The sequence below is a fragment of the Typopeltis vanoorti genome, chromosome 13 (genome assembly GCF_054136105.1).
Source record: "Typopeltis vanoorti isolate ZY-2024b chromosome 13, IOZ_Tvanoo_1.0, whole genome shotgun sequence".
NCBI lineage: Eukaryota > Metazoa > Arthropoda > Arachnida > Uropygi > Thelyphonidae > Typopeltis > Typopeltis vanoorti.
In genome coordinates this window covers 53671326-53689548 of record NC_143561.1, presented here as the reverse complement: position 1 = coordinate 53689548, position 18223 = coordinate 53671326, and the positions used below count along the sequence as shown (strand labels likewise).

The 18223-nt window shown below is 38.1% G+C and overlaps 1 protein-coding gene across 1 annotated transcript in view; it reads left to right on the top strand.

Annotated features, from left to right (window-relative positions):
- The window catches only part of SerRS-m (Seryl-tRNA synthetase, mitochondrial), a 42958-nt gene that overhangs the window by 1445 nt on the left and 23290 nt on the right, over positions 1–18223 (top strand). Inside the window, exon 2 of the mRNA XM_090402578.1 lies at positions 11588–11769. Within this exon, the coding sequence (XP_090258704.1) occupies positions 11588–11769 (182 nt within the window). The remainder of the gene's footprint in view (positions 1–11587; positions 11770–18223) is intronic.

Below are 18223 nucleotides of genomic sequence, written 5' to 3'. Positions count from 1 at the left end.
GCTTTTTTTTTTTTCAGCTTTAAAACATTTCATTTTAGAACTGAAGAAAAAGCTTAGAAGTAGAAAAATAAATGTCCTTTGGTGCTACTGAAGGGATATTTCTTCTAGATATCTGGAGTAATTACTTCAAAAAAGTATTAAATGAGATAACCAGAAACAAAACTGGTGGAAAATATTCAGCCAGGACAATGGGGTATAAAAAAAAAAGATATCAATGCGGAAAAGGTTGAAATACTTAAATATAGAGATATGAAATTGGCAAATTTTTACCAGAAACTGAAAAATCTTTTTCCTACTCATTGCAAAAATTGTAAAAATTCAACTAGCACTTATTAGATATGCTAGTAAATCAAGAACAGTCCAAAAAATAACTTTTCCATCAAAATTTGAAAATATCCACATTTATGTTCAAGATATTGCTTTGATGCCAAGGCAGGATTGCTGTTGCTTCCACAAAGTGCATCACATGTGATTTTCTTGTGCAAATTCCTATGTTTGTCTTTATATAAGCTGTGATCTACAGATTAAAGATAGTATGTCTTGCATGCCTTCTTCTAAAGACAGTTCTTTATGTCCATTAAGTACAAATACATCTAAAAGATCCAGGTTTGAATTTCATATTAGATGTCAGAAACCTTTGTGATGACTTTTCAGCTGAAAGTGAGCTGACCAGTCTCATAATCAGGGCTGTTGTAGCCCACTAAGCAACTAAGGCAATGCCTAGAATCCACAAATTTGGAGGGGGAAAAAATATTTCTCAGCCATAAATTTATTTTTTATTTTGATTATTACTTGAATTTATGGGAAGCATATACCCTAACCTGGGCTTGCATATACTCTGCAAGCCCAGAGTGACTGTAATGGTGAAACTGAATGTAGTCCTTGTGTTCAGAAATTTGCAGAACAGCGAATATCAGAATTTCTGAACACAAGGACTACATCTGGTTTCACCATTACAGCCACTCTGGGCTTGCAGACCATGCTCTGGATATACACCACAGAATACGGTGGAAGAAAGCCATAATAATACACCGCAGCAAGTATAAATTTGAAAGACTATTCATGGAATCAGAATCAGCCCTAAGAAACATGCCAAACCTCAACAAATTTGGATGCATGAGACTGCCCCAAATTTGGGAGACGTACATCTTGACAACTTCAGCCCAACTGCCAAGAATACCTAATATAGCCCATTAGGGGTCACCATCAGGACTTTAGGAAAAACAGTAGTTTCCTTGCCTCTACATCATTTGCCATTTTTAGTGACTGCATGCACGTGTCTTAATCTTATGTTCCGATGAAGATGGCAACGTGACATTGCTGAAATACAGGAAGTATATGTTAAAATTTATTTTAATTTATATTCCAGTATACGTTGTGAATTCCTTAAGTTATTTAATAATCATCTACCAGGTAAATAACTATACTGTTGTAAAGGTACTTGATGTTATAAAGAAATGAGGATCAAAACTGCTGAAGGGATACTCATTAAAAGATGCAAGGGTACCTGTGGGTTCATGGAAATATTCCAACATTATACACTAATGCTGAAAGCATCGGGAATAAGGAAGTGGGAATTTCTGGCATTGGCTATCTTGACTCAGCCAAAAATTATAGGCATGAATGAAACTTGGTTGAAGAAAAATATTGTTACAGGAATGCAATGTAAAGAATACTGTATTCTTGTAGAAAGTTTTTTATTTGGTGATAATTTATACTTTGCCAAGAAATTATACTCTTGTTTAATCCTTTATTCATGTTTAAGCATATGAAGTTTGCAATGGAGAATCTTCACTACTAGGCTTCTATGTAGAGGCTGATGAGCTCACATCAGCTCCCTTAGTATCCCATAATGCAAAGCTCACTTTCAGACATTATTATTATTATTATTATTATTATTCCTGATACCTCCAAGGAGTCCGAAGACTCATCGCGGGAGGACACCTACAACTGTCTCTACACCTAACCTCTACTACGAAACATCTCCATCAACGCCATCTACTGCCCACCTCCAATACCACCACAACTAGTAATTTTTGTCTGTAAATTGCGTGTGTTCTGAAGGGCCGATTTGTATGTATGCGGGATGAAAAACCCGAGTTTCCGGGAGAAAAAACCCTGCTACCTCCGTATGAGATCGGCTAACTCACCTTCGATTGAAATCGACCAGATAAAGATTCCTCCCGTCGCGACGAGAATCGAACTTGGGCCTATTCCAATCGAAGGGCGCAATGTACCGTCGTTCTTCCAATTGCGCTATGGAGGCGCATAATACATAACATGCATAATGTTATGTATTATGGGAAAAGTCACTATCCAGACTGGTTTGACCTTTATTGAGATCTCATCAGTGGAAGCTGGAGCCAAAAGAGATACCAAGTAGATGTGGATTATGTGCATAGGGAAAGCTCAGTGAGCACAGGCCAAGTAATCATTATGGGAACTTCAATTATGACAATATAGATTGTGAGGAGGAAAAAGCATATGGGAAGAAGAGAATACAATTTATGCATCTACTGAGAGATAATTAAAACAGCATAATAGCAGGGACTGAAGTTCCATTCTCTGCAATCTCTGTGATCAGTGTAATCATACAGCCATGACCTGGAAAATAGCTAAGAGCATGGAATTTTCAGTTTAGAAGGTTTATATTTAAATTTACAAAGCTGATGATTATGACATACTTAGAAGGTAGCTTAAAGCAGTGCCATTGAATAAGAAACTGCAACAGAAGATTAGTAGTACATGAAAAATGGCAAATGAGTATTTAAGGAAAGCATTATTTAAGGAAAACATTTGCGAGTGCTGTACGGAGATTCTTTAGTAAGAGGTGTGATAAATGAGAGTTTGACAAAATCGTACCAACCTGGTGTGGATGTTAAGGATGTAAGCGAGTCAATTAGAATGCAAAAGCAGAGGTTGAAAGAATTGATAGTAGTAGCAGGAACGAATGATTTGAAAGGAGACAAAATGGCTATGAGAGAGAATTTGAAGGAATTACTTGAGGTAGCAAAAGAGAAGGGTGAGAGAATGACAGTGAAGAGTATAAAAGGAGGGCCAAAATTGCAAATGACTTTATGCGCGGACTATGCAGGAGGAGTGGTGTGGAATTTGTGGATGTGTAGAGTGAGTTCAATGGGCGAAAGGATTTATATAAGATGGATGGTGTACGGAGACTTGAAAAGGTGTTGTTGAATGAAGTGGAAGTGGATGTGCAGAATCAGGGAAACTAGAGTTACTAAGGGGAGGTAGGGGAAGTAGATATGCAGACTTTAGGGAGATAGTAGGGTGTATGAATGTGTGCAATATGCCCGAGCGAGTACGAAGGACAACAAATCAGAATTGGAGAGTTAGTATAAGGCATCAAAATAGGGATGGGACAAATGGGCTTCTGAAATTCATGTATACTAATGCCAGAAGTATTAGGAACAAGAAGGAAGAATTTTTGGCCTTGGTTAGCACTTCCAGGCCATAGGTTATTGGCATTAGTGAAACATGGCTGACAGAAGATGATATAGCTAGTGGGATTGAATGTGAGCAGTATGGTGTGTTCATGAGTGACAGCGAGAATAAAATGGGGGGGAGAAGTGTTATTTATGTAGCTGATGAGTTGCAACCAAGGAGAATAGAAGTGGAACTGCAGGATAGAGAACAGAGCACATTTGAGGCTATTTGGTGTGAGATTGAGACTAGCAGAACAAAATATACAGTTGGTTGCTGCTATAGACCAGGTGTTAGAATAGATGGTGCAGATAGTATACATAAGCAAATAGAAGAAATGAGTGGAAGGAGGAGGATAATTATTATGGGAGATTTCAACTATGGTAACATTGATTGGAAGGAGGAGAGGACACATGGGAGGAAGGAATTGTATTTTATGTGGTTATTAAAGGATAACTATCTATGACAGCATGTAATGGAAAATACTAGGGGTCAGAGAGTGCTCGACCTAGTAATTACATCTGAGAATTTGCTATAACGAATGATCATAGGGTCTTGACTTGGGAGGTGGCTAAAGGTGTGGAATTTACAATTAAGATAGGGTACATGTGAAATTATTGGGCTGGTAAGTATGACAAATCTAGGAGTTTGATTGGTTCAGTGCCATGGCATGTAAAACTGCAAGGACTGGATGTTGATAGTGCATGGGAGGCAGTTAAGAAGTGTTTGCATGAAGCAATGGCTGACTGTATACCTAGAGTCAAAATAATAAATGGAGTAGGGGTTAAATGGATGAATAACACCATTAAGCTTGAGCTGCAAAAAAAGAAACAACTATGGAGGGAATTTAAGGAGAAAGGTGACTGGCAGGCACATGAACGGTATGAAGCTCAGGCCAGAAGGGTAACGAGTGTGGTAAGAAAAAGCAAAAGTGAATTGTGAAAGAACATTAGCCATGCAGGCTAAAGAGAATCCCAAACAGTTTTTTCGATATGTTACAAGTAAAAGAAAAAATGTATATGGCAGAATGATTTTAAAGAATGCCGATTGTAGGGAGGTAACCGAATCAGTTGATATAGTGGAATTATTGAGCGAGCACGTTGCAAGAGTATATCATCCAGGTGGTGACATTGCAGGAATGAATGAACCAATAGCTTATACGGGAATTGTGGTGAATGAAGTGGAGGTGAATAGTCTATTACAAAACCTCAATGTCAATACATTCATGATATTGGATGGTATACCAGCTCGTGTCGTACATGAAGCGGCTAAAGAATTGTCAGTGCCCTTGACCGTTTTGTTTAATTTGAGTCTCAGGTCTGGGTTAGTCCCGAGGTAGTGGAAAGAGGGGAAAATAGTTCCACTGCATAAAGGAGGTTCCAAGACTGCTGTTGTAAATTTCCGACCAATCAGCATATCAGGAATCATTGTCAAGGTCTTAGAGAAATTAGTCAAGAAAAGAATACAGGATTGGATAGATGAAAATGGGATATTGTATGGGGGACAGCATGGTTTTGTGAAGGGTAGATCATGCCCTCAGTAACTTGCTCACGTTTTATTACACAGTGACGGCTGAACTGGATAAGGGTAATGGGTTTACAGTGATCCTACTGGACCTTGCTAAGGCCTTTGACAGGATACCACATGGAATTCTAATCAGTAAACTGCAGCATATGGGGGATGGATATAGGTTTGGTGAGATGGATAGGAGGGTGGTTGATGGAGAGATATCAGAGAGTGGTTTATTCGGGAGTAGAGTCCAATAGACGGCCAGTGACTAGTGGTGTGCCACAGGGTTCTGTTATTGGACCACTACTGTTCAATTTGTTCATTAACGATATAGGAAAGGATCTGAGAGGAAATGTCCATTTGTTTGCTGATGATGCAAAGTTGGGTAGAGCAATAGTGAGTGCACAGGATGTCAAAATTTTGCAGGATGATTTGGATAGTTTGGAGGACTGGGCTAAGGAGAATGGATGTCAATTTAATGTGACAAAGTGTAAGGTTATGCATTTTGGGGTGAAAAGATTAGCAGCAGTATATCACATTGGTGGAACTTTACTCCAGGAGACAGACGAGGCCAGGGATTCGGGAGTGTTGATGGATAGGTAGTTGAAGTTTAGGTGGCACATCGCAAAAGTGGCTAAATCAGCTCATCAAATCACTTGGTTGCTGAAAAATACTTTAACAAGCAGAGACAAACAGGTTATTGTTCCTCTGTATCGAGCCCTGATAAGACCCCATCTAGACTACTGTGCCCAGATATGGGCGCCAGGGTTTCTTCTTGATGGGGAGGAGGTGGAGAGGATCCAGAGACGATTGACCAAGATGATAGCAGATCTATGGAATGAACCTTTATGAGAACGGGTTGAAGATTTGTGGGTTGGAGAAATTGGTTGATAGGTGGAAAAGGGGTGATATGATTGAGACATTCAAATTGCTGAAGGGTTTCTTCAGTATCTTCTGAATTAATTAAGATTAATTCGGAAGATATTTTTTAGAATAGGACTGGTGGTGGCAGGACTAGGGGCCATAAATGGAAGCTGGGCAAGAGTGTGGTTATCAAGGGTGTTAGAGCTAAGTTTTTTACTTGGAAGGTGGTGAATGAGTGGAATAAGCAGCCAGAGTCTGTTGTGGGTGCTATGACTGTGAATGAGTTCAAGGCGAGGTATGATAGATACTGTCTGAATGTCGAATAGTTGTTCTTGACATGACGTTAGGTCCTCCCTTGATGAGTCTATCGACTCCTTGGAGTTGCCCATAATAATAATAAGTATCATACAACATATCCAGGATTTGGAGAATAAATGGAGCAGGAGTTGAATAGACGAGTAGCAACATTATCATCATCATCAAATTTCTATGTACCTTCAGAGGAGGGGGTAACAAGATACCATGATAGTATTGTCATAGTATTAATAACTATTATTTTTCAGGAAATTACAACATATACTAAATATTAATTATAATAACTTTAATTAATACGTCTGATGGAAGTTTTTTCACTTGGCTATGCTACCAATTATATATTTGGTTTAGTCCTTTATCCAATTGTAAGCATACAAAGTTTGCACCTGAAGTATTTTCAGGACTGGGGCAACTTGTGGCAAAGGTGGTATAAGTTCTCATCACTTGCCTTAGTATCCCATAACGAAAAGCACATCTTGCAAACATGTATAATGCTATGCATTAAGGGAAGGGTCACTACTCAGACCAGTTTCGATCTTTATTGAGGTCTCATCAGTGGGAGCCAGACCCAGAGGTGATGATACTAAGGCAGAGTTTAAGGCTTTGCTTCAAAAGTCTCCATGAAAAAGTTGGCTAGTGGTGGAGAACCAATGGCTGTCCCCCCTCTGTTTTTGGAATTTTGCTTGCTAAATGAAATAGCCAGACTTCATTATGAACTGCAACATATCTGAGGTGTCAGGAGGAAATATAGCTTGGATAAGGTCTAAGGTGTCTTTGAGTTGGACATTAGTGAACAGAGAGGAGACATCAAAAGCATTCCATATATCCGGGACACATCCAAAAAACCTTATAATCACTTACAGATCACACAAAAAATTAGTCCCTTATCTGTTCCACCAAAGACTAGCCATGTTCCTTAGACCTACCAGATTCCTTGCAGTTGCAAACTGTCCTACTATGGCCAAACAGGCAGGTCAGCCAATATCAAATTTCTTGAACAAATAGGCTACTTCATGTTCTACCATTACAGCCACTCTGGACTTGCTGACCATTCTCTGGACACCACCACAGGATATGCTGGAAGAAGGCCACTGTATTGCACCACAGCAAATACAAATATGAGAGGTTATTTCTGGAATCTATCTCAGAAACTTTCCAAACCTCAACAAATTTGGGTATGTGAAACTGCTCTTAATTTGGGAAATACATATCCTCAAATTTTCAGCCCAACAACCAAGACCACCCAATTTAGCCCATTAGGGGTCCCCATTTAGGACTCTAGACTGTACTTTGGTTGCCTTTCTTCACCCTCATTTATCTAATGTTTGTGCCTGTGTGCACATATCATTGTTTTCTGTGATCATTGATGATGGCAATGTAACATTGCCAAAATATCGGATGTATTAATGAAAGTTATAATTAATATTTAGTATACATTGTCATCATCAAATTCCTGACATATACCATCGGGGGGTTTACAGGATCTTATGATAGTACTACATGAAAAGTTCCTATCACAATTTTCCTCCAGATTAGCCTGTTATCTGTCAATTCCAATATTATCAGATCTTATATTTCTGTCTTCTAAGAAACTTTTTACTGTATTAATCCACCTACATCTTGGTCTTCCTTTGAGTCTTTTTTCCTGTCATCCTGGCAAAGAACACTTGTTTGGCTAATCTTTCCTCTCCCGTTCTGTTTAAGTGTCCATCTTATCAGAGATTAGCTCTGCTAACACATTCCTGAATGCTAACAATGCCAAGTTCTTTCCTAATATCCTCTTTTTAATATGATACTGCCAATGATGTAATTTGTTCAGTCCCCTTATCTTTTTCATAACACTCATATCAGTGGTCTCCAGTCTTTGATCTAGAGTTTTATTTCTAATCCAGCTCTCAGATCCATAAGTTAAAATTAATTTGAACACTCTCTTGTATACAGTTAGTTTAGTGTTTTAACCACTTCCTCTTATTCAGTATAAATTTATTCAGTTGATTTCCTACCATACCAGCTTTGCTAATTCTGCTGTCTATTTCATTATTTAATTTACCATCTTCACTAAAAATTGTGCATAAATAGCTTAAACATTTTGCTTATTCTATAGGTTCTCCATTCAGTCTTTATCTTTTTATCGTGATTTTCATACCAAAAGGAGAAGATCATCCGGTTAAATAATGGAGGCTTTATGACAGGTATCAAACTTATGTGTGTGAGTGGGATGCAGGCGAGGACTGAGATAAAAACTTATTGACTTTTTTTTAATAGTTGCAGCTTGTAGTTTGGGATTACTTCTTGTGGAAGGCTCTTCCAGAAGACAGAATTAGATGAAATAAAAAGGAAGAGGAGAAGCAGGTTTGGTCTGTTTGCAGTTGCACAGCGAAGGAAGAGGAATGCTTGGCCAGAGAAAAGGGTGAGAGAATAGGAGAGACAGTGGAAGAGAGGAAATTGCAGAAAGACGAGAGGAAGTAAGGAATAAAAAGGGAGAGAAAGGAGAGGGAGATTGCAAACTGTTAGAATCAGGGATGCCAGTGAGAGAAGGATGAGTGAATCTATTCAGAATGTCATGCCGCTCTACTCTGCACATCCCAAATCATCAGGGTGTGCAGAGTAGAGTGCCAGAGGAGTGCTTGCCATGATAGTGTGGCAGTGAAGAGAGGTGTGATAGTATTGGTTGTGACAAATGACCTCAGAGGTAGCATGAATCGTGTAGCACGAGATTTGAGGTTGATGTTAGACCTAGTGTTGCAGAAATGTGTCCGAGGAAAGACAGTGACCTTGTTGTTCTGGTATGATGATGAATGAGATGATTACAAGAATGTGCAAGAAAAGAGATCTGGAATATGTGAATGCATGGAGTATGTTTGAGGATAGAAGGGAGCTGTATGCAAGAGATGGATTGCAGAAGGGAGCAGCCATTTGGAGAGACTGTTGTTTTCTGGGCAAGTATGTTGCGACAGGGATACTAGAATTGCACAGGTGGCATGTTGCAGGGATGGTCTCATGTGGGGATAGTGGCTTGAGAAATGAGGGGATGTACACTATATTACATAGCCAGGTGAAGTATGAGGGAAGTAATAATGACTATAAGAAGTCTAGCAGTACACTGGTTTTTCTGTATACAAATGAGCATTATGGGATATGAGCATTAGAAATAAAGGGAATGAGTTTGTGGCATTGACTTGGTCTCCCCAAAGGTTGTTGGTATTAGTGAAATTTGGTTAACCATGGAGGATGTTCTAACAGTGATAGAAATCGAAGGGTATAGCATATTTTGGCAAGATAGGGAAGGTAAACGTGGTGATGGACTGTTACTCATGATAATAGATTATTATTATTATTGTTTGACACCTCCAGGGAGTCCAAGTACTCATCGAGGGAGGACACCTGCTCTACTACTCTGTCTCCACTACTCAATCCACCAACTGACTGCAACTACACCAATGCCATCTACTGCAGACCACCACCACTAGTATTTCCACAGCCACTCACAAACATCCATGCCCATGGTGGGATTCGAACCCACAGCATATGCTAACCACTCGGCCAGCCAGGCCGGCTGGATGGAGATGAATTGTGTGTTGTTCTAAGAGTAGAGAGTTTCAGTGGAAATAACACTAATGGCTTTGAGAGTATATGGTGTTAGATGAATGTTTATAGGAGAAGATATTTAGTGGAATGTTGCCACAGACCAGGGACTATAGATGGAGACTCTAGATTGCAAGTGCCAAGCAAGCAATCATAATATGTGTGTGGGAGGGGGACTTCAACTATAGTGATATAAACTGGTCAGAGGAGACAGCATGCAGTAATAAGGGAACTGAATTTTGGATTTCTTGAGGAACAACTGTCTTAGGCACCATGTGGTGAAGGGAACACAGGTTCTGAATTTGGTCATAGCATCAGAGGATCTGATTGCAACTGAGATGGCATACTTGCCCCTCGCTCTCCCCATTGAATGAAAGTTTTACAGTGGAGCAAGTTCCTAGAGAATGGAAGAAAGGTAAGGTTGCACACCATTGCATAACTGTGGTGGTAGAATGGAGGTATCAAACTTTATGCCTGTTTGCTCTTGTTACTTTTTACATTAAAGTAACAAGAGCAGTGGATGAAAGTAAGGCATACATTGTCATTTGTTTGGATTTTTCCAATGCATTTGACAGGGTGCCATATGACAAATTGATTTTTAAGTTTCATTGTGTGGGTTTGGATATCAGGTTAGTGGATTGGATTGGTGATTGGCTCTCTGATAGATATCAGAGAGTTGTATATTGGGAAGCAGTATCAGGAAGTATTAAGGTTACAAGTGGAATTCCACAGGGTTCAGTCCTGCGACCATTACTCTTCAATCTTTATATTAATGATATTGTCACAGGACTACAGGGAGATGTTCAGTTGTTTGCAGATGATGTTAAGCTTAGGAGGGCTATTAATAAAAGTGTTGATGTTTTGGCTCTTCAAGAGGATTCAAATAAGCTGGAAAAGTCAGCAAAAGCATGGGGATATCAGTTTGATGCTACTAAATGTAAAGCTTTAAAATTTGGGATCCACAGAAGGATGCTTCATACTCACTTGGTGGTTATATTGGAAGAAGTGGGGAAGCAAGGAATGATTGTAGATAGAGATTTAAAGTTCTGGGGACATATTGCAAACGTTGCGAAGGCATCTCAGAAATCATTGTTGAGAACATTGACCACGAGAGATTAAAGTGTACTGATCCCATATATAAAGCTTTGATCAGACCATATCTGGATTTCTGTGCTCAAATCTGGTCACTGGGATTTGAAGTAACTTTAGAGAGGGTGCAGAGACAGGTAACAAAAATAATATCAGGACTGTATGATGTTGATTATGAGAACAGACTGAGGGCATGTGGACTGTAGAGCTTAGTGGATAGAAAGCAATATAATGAAATTCATCTCTCACTAAAAGGCATTAAAAACACCCACTTTCATGGTAGGATTTAAATCTAGTGCCTGTTGGTAGCACAAGTATGTTATCCACTAAGCCAACTGCTGGCAAAGCGTACTCAGCCAACCTACTGTGCATGTGCTCTTTAAGGATCATAGGATTCATTGTGAAGACTACAATTATTCACAGGTATAAATGTTTCTGTGCATCATGCTGTACCTAGAATTATATCTTCACTTTGCATTGTGTAATATTGTGTTATATGTTATAAATGTGTATATGCTGAGGATATTTTTAATTATTAACAAGATAATGGCTCAGAAAAAATCATTAAATAATCTAATATACGCCATCCTTTCCATAAACATTACAGAAAGAACAGCATGTATAATGCATAATAGCAACACAAAACTACTGAAGAGAACTTCGTGCAGTAGTTAATATACTGCATATAAACTTATTTATTTCAAAATATAAATATTTATAATGATCTCACAAGTAAAAATGACTAAATAGATACTTTTGTTTCTTAAAAAATTTTGCATTTCAGATATATAAAGTTAATTTGGGAGGAGATGAATATTGTTTATCTGGCACTGCTGAGATGGCACTGGCAGGATATTTTATAAACAGTTGCACACCCTTGAAAGACTTACCCCAGTTGGTAACAGCAGTTAGCCGTTGTTTTCGTAGAGAACTATCCACAGTCCAAAAGGAAAAGGGAATATATAGGTAAGTGAATATTAACAGAATTGTCATGTTTTGTTAACTACAGTATTCAAGGTATTTAATGACTACATTGTTGAGACCTTGGTGATGAATAACTGCATTCAGATTTAGGAAGCATCTTATTTAGTACATAAGGTGAATTTTGCAGTTATCTGGACTTGGGTGAGTGATACTTATTTCATCTTACTTGTTTGGACTTCATTTGGATACTTTAGTTCAGTTGATCAAAAACACTAAATTGCTATATGAAGACAGTATTAAATCTTCACTAACATTTGCACATTTAGTTAACTAGTGAAGTACTATGTCCTACAAATATGAACACTAAATTGAACAAATGAAAGAATGATATAAATAAATTAATCATTGTCTTGAATAAAGCTTCTTTCAAATTTCTTACAGTTGATTCTCACTGTAGAGAACTCATATTGGCCACATTAATTGTTTATATGTCTGCACGGTTAGCCTAGTGGCTATGCGCTTCGCAACCATATGCCTGGGGAAGGAGTGTCCTAGGTTCGATTCCCGTCAACGACGTGAGGAGCTCAAGGATCTTCCTCAGCCATAGCCAAGTTAGCTGGTCTTGTGCACATGGACAGCAGGGTTTCCCCCCCCCCCAAGTTTATCTGGGGGTTTTTCATCCCACGAGCAGGCAAACCGGTCCCGTGAACACACATGCATTGCAGTCGTGAATATCGCCCTTAGGGGATGCAGCAGAGGAGTGGCAAGCTGGCTGCATTAATACGCCTGTAGCCCCTCATTAGGAGGGGACTCAACCAGTCCTAGGACGGACGAGAAGGATAGGATAGGATAATTGTTTCTATAGTGGTGATTATGAGTCTTCAGGTGGGGCTTTTTCTGTAAAATGTTCTAATGAATTTATTATACACAATATTGATAATAGGCAATTTAAAATAAGCTTCATTCATAAGATTAATAGATAATTTATTTGTTCTTCATATATTCTGGAATTAAACCAAGATTCAAAATACTGCACATATCTGCTCACTTGATATTTGCTAAGTCATGTAATCCATCCATTTGCTGACTAGCATTACAAAGGCAACATACATCATTATATGAATTTTTTATACATTATTTTGTTATCAAATATATATATTTTCAATTAACTGAGGCATTGGACTATTATTTTTTAGATTATGTATTTATTTATTTTTACTTGTTAAAAAGAATAGGTTTACAAAGACACTACTGCTAGTGAGTGTTTTACTTCTGTAATTTTTATACATAGTTAAAAATACTTGGAAACAAAATATTTTCATTAGAAAGAAGTTCTTGTACTTTAGAGTTGGTACGGTACTCAGGCATCTTGAGAATCTCACTTTAAATGTGGGGAGGAAATGGCACAATACTTTTATGCATTACATTATGAAAATAAGTATAATAATAGATTACTTTATTTTTCGCCAGAATGGCACCACCTTTCCATAAAACACTTGGCAAGGTTATCTCTGCCCCATTCTTCAGTGGGGCTGAGATGACTGTCAATTTCACACCTGCAAAACAGTTCTGTCTTATTTCCCACAAAAAAGAACCGTATTCTCACAGCCATATCTTTGACAACATTCAGGTCTGTAGGCAAGATGAGCTCTCTCTCTCTGTCTTTCCTTGTAATTCCTCTCTCAGAGGAATTACAGAAATGTGATTGTCATCATAACTGGTATTAACAAGATGAAGAAAACGAAGAGTCATGATACTGCTAAATAATAACAGATGAAAAAGTGATTTATTCAGGTAGTAGTGATTAGAGAAAGGAAGAAGCTACAATATTCAAATGAAGATAAATTCTGTGGTTAGTCTTGATTGTAAGCAATTTTGAGTAGAGTGATATCTCATCTTCCTTTTACCCTCTTTTATCTTGTGGTGTCGAGAGTTTATTAATCATCAGATCTCAAACCGTTTACAGGATAAGGTGGTCAGCCCTATGCCCCAGTATATCCTATGTCCGTAGTGTTGAGTTCTCAAGGCCAGTTTGCCTGCTTTGCCTTTGCGGAATGAAAATCCCTACTGTCCACGTAACAGGCAGGACAGCAAATATCAGAATCTCAGAACACAAGGATTACATCCGATTTCACCAGTACAGCCACTCTGGGCTTGCAGACCATGCTCTGGATACTCGCCACAGAATAAGATGGAAGAAAGCCACAGTCATACACCACAGCAGTTCAAGTATGAAAGACTATTCATGGAATCAGCCTCAGCCCTTAGGAACATGCCAAACCTCAACAAATTTGGATGCATGAGACTGCCCCAAATTTGGGAAACATTTATCAGAACTTCAGCCCAAAGGCCAAGAACCACCAGTATAGCCCACCAGGGGGAACCATCAGGACTTTAGGAAAACGTTAGCTTCCTAGTTTCAGTTCTCATTTGCTGTTACGTAGTACTTGTGTGCACGTGTCTTTGTATTAAGTTCCCAAGAAGATGGCAACGTGGCGTTTGCCGAAATATCGGAAAGTATATATTAAAGTTTATTTAATTTATATTCCTGGTATACGCTGTCAATTCCTTAAATATTAGTTATCATGTATAACCAGCGTATAAGCCTCTCAACAAGAATAATGAGTCTAAGTAAACAAAATAAAATTCTTGGAAAACAGAGCAAAATATACACAAACCAGAGAAATACACATAATATGTGCAACAAATTTTACAAGATAATTTGCTGCTCCATTAAACCATATTTATTCCTGCAATATTTTCTTTCTCTCTTCACAAGTTTTTTTTTTTTTTTTTTAATTATGCTATCATAAACTCACTTATCATGTTTAGACTTTTTCTGATTTGTGAACAGTGACAGGTTAGTTTGCCCTCATTGTCTAGTGAGTCACTGAGTGAAATGTGAATTGTAAATTTATAGTGAGACAAATTTAAACAGAAAAATACATTTTTAAAAAGTAAGTGTATGTAATTTAATATTATTTTACTTGTTAGTTTTATGAATTTTTTTTGCTTTTAAACTGAAATAATTTAATTTAGGATTAATTAATTAGTTGATTTTTAGTAAAATATGCTGGTCAATTTTTTATTAAAACTGAATCATTTAATTTAGGATTAATTAATTAGTTGATATTTAATAAAATATGCCGGTCAATTTTTTTATATATGAAATTGTACTAAAAACTATTAGTTCTGAATACCCTTCCCCCCATCCCCCAAGAATTGAAGATCATTAAAATCGATGCAAAATGAAAATAATGTATTATTAGTTTACATCGACAAATAATTACCTCAAAAAGAAAAAGCTAAAAGACGTTTATTGATGTAATTATTTACTTAACTCAATAATTATAAAAATTTACTGATATAATTATTTGTCTCCAAGATGCCCCCCCCCCCCCCCCCCCAGGAAAATTTTCTGTTGACGCATGGCCATGCATATGGTAAAATTGATGTGAAATTTTGCAGCACACCCAACCGAAATGGGCACGTGACACCACTGATATATATATATATATATACATATATTAAAAAAGGTACTACAGATATTCAGAGTATCTTTTCATTTATCGTCTATAATTCCTTTTGTAGTGCTTTCTGCTACATTTCTTCTCTCCCCCCCCCCCCAACAGCCTGACCATTACGATGCATTCATATTTTGTCATATGTTCTTCATATGATTTTGTTTAGCTACATAATTTTCTTAACATTTTAGTGTACATTCTCTAAATGCACATACTGCCTTACTTGACAGGAACTTTCTATACAGTTTCTTCTATTTCATGACTATCATTTTAACTTCTTCAATCCACCATAATTTCTCATTTTTTTCAGTCCTCTAAGACAATTTCACTGCATGCTTTCCAATCATAAATCAGTGTTTTCTTTTTGTTTTGCCACTTGAAATATTAAGAAGGAAGAATCAACCTTTAGAGGTTGATTCTTCCTTCTTAATATTTTCACTTCCCCCCTAAATAATATCAGTATATTCATATCAACAGTATTCATATCAACAATATTCATATCAACATTCATATCATACTTGAAAACTGTTTGCCTGATTCTTTTATAAAATATCTTTTTTGCATGTATTTTCCTTTGTAATGTAACACTCATTTTTATTTTCCCTCAACTTAATGGTGGCCACTTTCTCCTCTCCTGAACCTGTCTGAAGATGTCATCATTAATAATCAATAAGCACTTTCTTGTTCTTGTTCTTCTTTTTTTTTGTGTGTGTGTGTGTGTGTCCATTCTCCCCATGCAAATTTATGTACACTTACTTGGTGATGAACAGTCCATGCTCCTCCTTTGACCAAATTTTTTTCAGAACATTTCCAGATTTGCAATTCATTTCCTATTCTGCAGTCCAGGTCTTTAAGAAGAACTAGATTTCCTTTATATCATATATCAAGTGATCTCTTTAATGACTCAAACAATTCAACTTATTTACTACTGGTATGATTAGTGAAACCATAGGTATAAATAAATCACAATTTCCCCATTATAAAATGTATCCATATCACTCTACGCGTCCACACGGTTATCCTAGCTGTGCGCTTTGCAACCATATGCCTGGGGAAGGAGTGTCCTAGGTTCGATTCCTGTCGGAGACGTGAGGAGTTGAAGGATCTTCCTCAGCCATAGTCAAGTTAGCCAGTCTTGGGCGTGGACAGTAGGGTTTTTTCCTAGTAAGACAATTTACAGCTGCAAGGGACCTGGTATACATCAGGTAGGTCTAGGGGAAGTGGTTGGTCTTTAGTGGAGCGGATAAGGAATGCCAATTTTCTATGTGGTCTGTAACAAGTGGTTAAGTCATGTTTTCTTAAGATTTTGTTGATTTTTTCCAAGGTGCCTCGGATGTAGGGAATGGTGATGGATTTAGAGTAATCTTTTTTGTGAAGGGGAGGGGGTGGTGGGTTGTGGATAACTGGGTTAAGTATTTTCTGGATTTTTTTTGGGGGGGGGGGGTAGCCATTGGCTGAGAAAGTGTCACGGATGTGATTTAGTTCAGTGGTTAGGGCTTGTTCATTTGAACAGATTATTTTTGGCCTGTTGAATAGTGTCTTAATAACTCCATATTGTTGTGAGGGGGGGGGGGGGGTGATGGGATTGTTGGTGAATGTATCTGCCTGTATGGGTGGGTTTTCTATAAACTGAGAAAACCAAGGTTCCATCAGGTTGGCGAGTGACTAGTGTGTCTAGGAATGGGAGGTTATAGTTTTCCTCTTTTTCCAGGGTGAACTTGATTCTAGGGCGTTGGTTGTTTAAGTGTGTTAGGAAGGAGAGGAATGAATCCGGGCCATGTGGCCAAATAGCAAACACATCATCAACGTAGCGAAGCCATATGGTAGGTTTTTGTGGGGCTGAATTTAAGGCTTTCTCTTCAAAAGTCTCCATAAAGAAGTTGGCCAAGGGTGGGGAAAGTGGTGAACCCATAGCTGACCCCTCTATCTGTTTGTAGAATTTTTCCTGCCAAATGAAATAGCCTGAGTTCATTGTAAACTGAAATAGGGCTGAGATATCGGGAGGAAATTTAGCTTGGATTAGTTCTAGGGTTTCTTTGAGGGGGTATACATTCGTGAATAGGGAGGAGACATCAAAACTGACCATTATGTTGCAGTGTGAGGTTTTCTATACTGGCTTTGAAGTGGGCTGAGTTTTTTATGTGTGATGGTGTGTTGCCAGTATAGTATGAGAGCGCTTTGGCTAAATGCTTGGCTAGTTTGTAAGTGGGGGAATCAATGCCATCCATTATGGGACGTAATGGCACATTTTCTTTATGTATTTTTGGGAGCCCATATATGCGGGGGCGGGGGGCGTCTAGAGTTATAGGGTTTTAGTCTGTTGGTAACCTCCACAGGCAAAGAAGTAACCTTCTTAAGGAGCCTATGGAGTTTTTTAATTTGTGAGTTGGTGGGATTGTAATTAATGGGGAGGTAAGTGGATCGATCTAATAGCAAAGCCTTGAGCTTACCTGTGTAGTCATTAAGGTTGGGTACCACAGTGGCATTCCCCTTATCTGCTTTGGTGATCACTATTTCTTTGTTTCTCTTCAATTCTTGTAGTGACTTGTATTCACTAATAGATATGTTGGATTTTGGAGGTTTTGCTTTTTTGAGAACACAGGCTACATCCAATCGAATATCGTTGGTGATGTGGCTTGGAAGTTGGTGAATTCCGCGTTCAATTTGGATCATTAATTCCTTGGCCGGTAATTTCTTAGGAGCAATGGTGAAGTTATGACCACGTGACAGAGCGTTGAGTGCTTCAGGCTTCAAGCTAACTGAAGAAAGGTTAACTACAGTGTTGGTTTGTAGTTTAGGTTTGGACGGCGAGTTCTTTATTAATTTATCAAACTCGTTGATATGTCGGCTCCATATTCGTTCAAATTCTTTATTAACTGCCGTACACAAGACGTCATGTAGGACTGACCAAAGCTCGTGATTAAGCGTATGTGAAAGCTCGTTCTCTAGCGCTAAAATAGCTCTGTTTATGT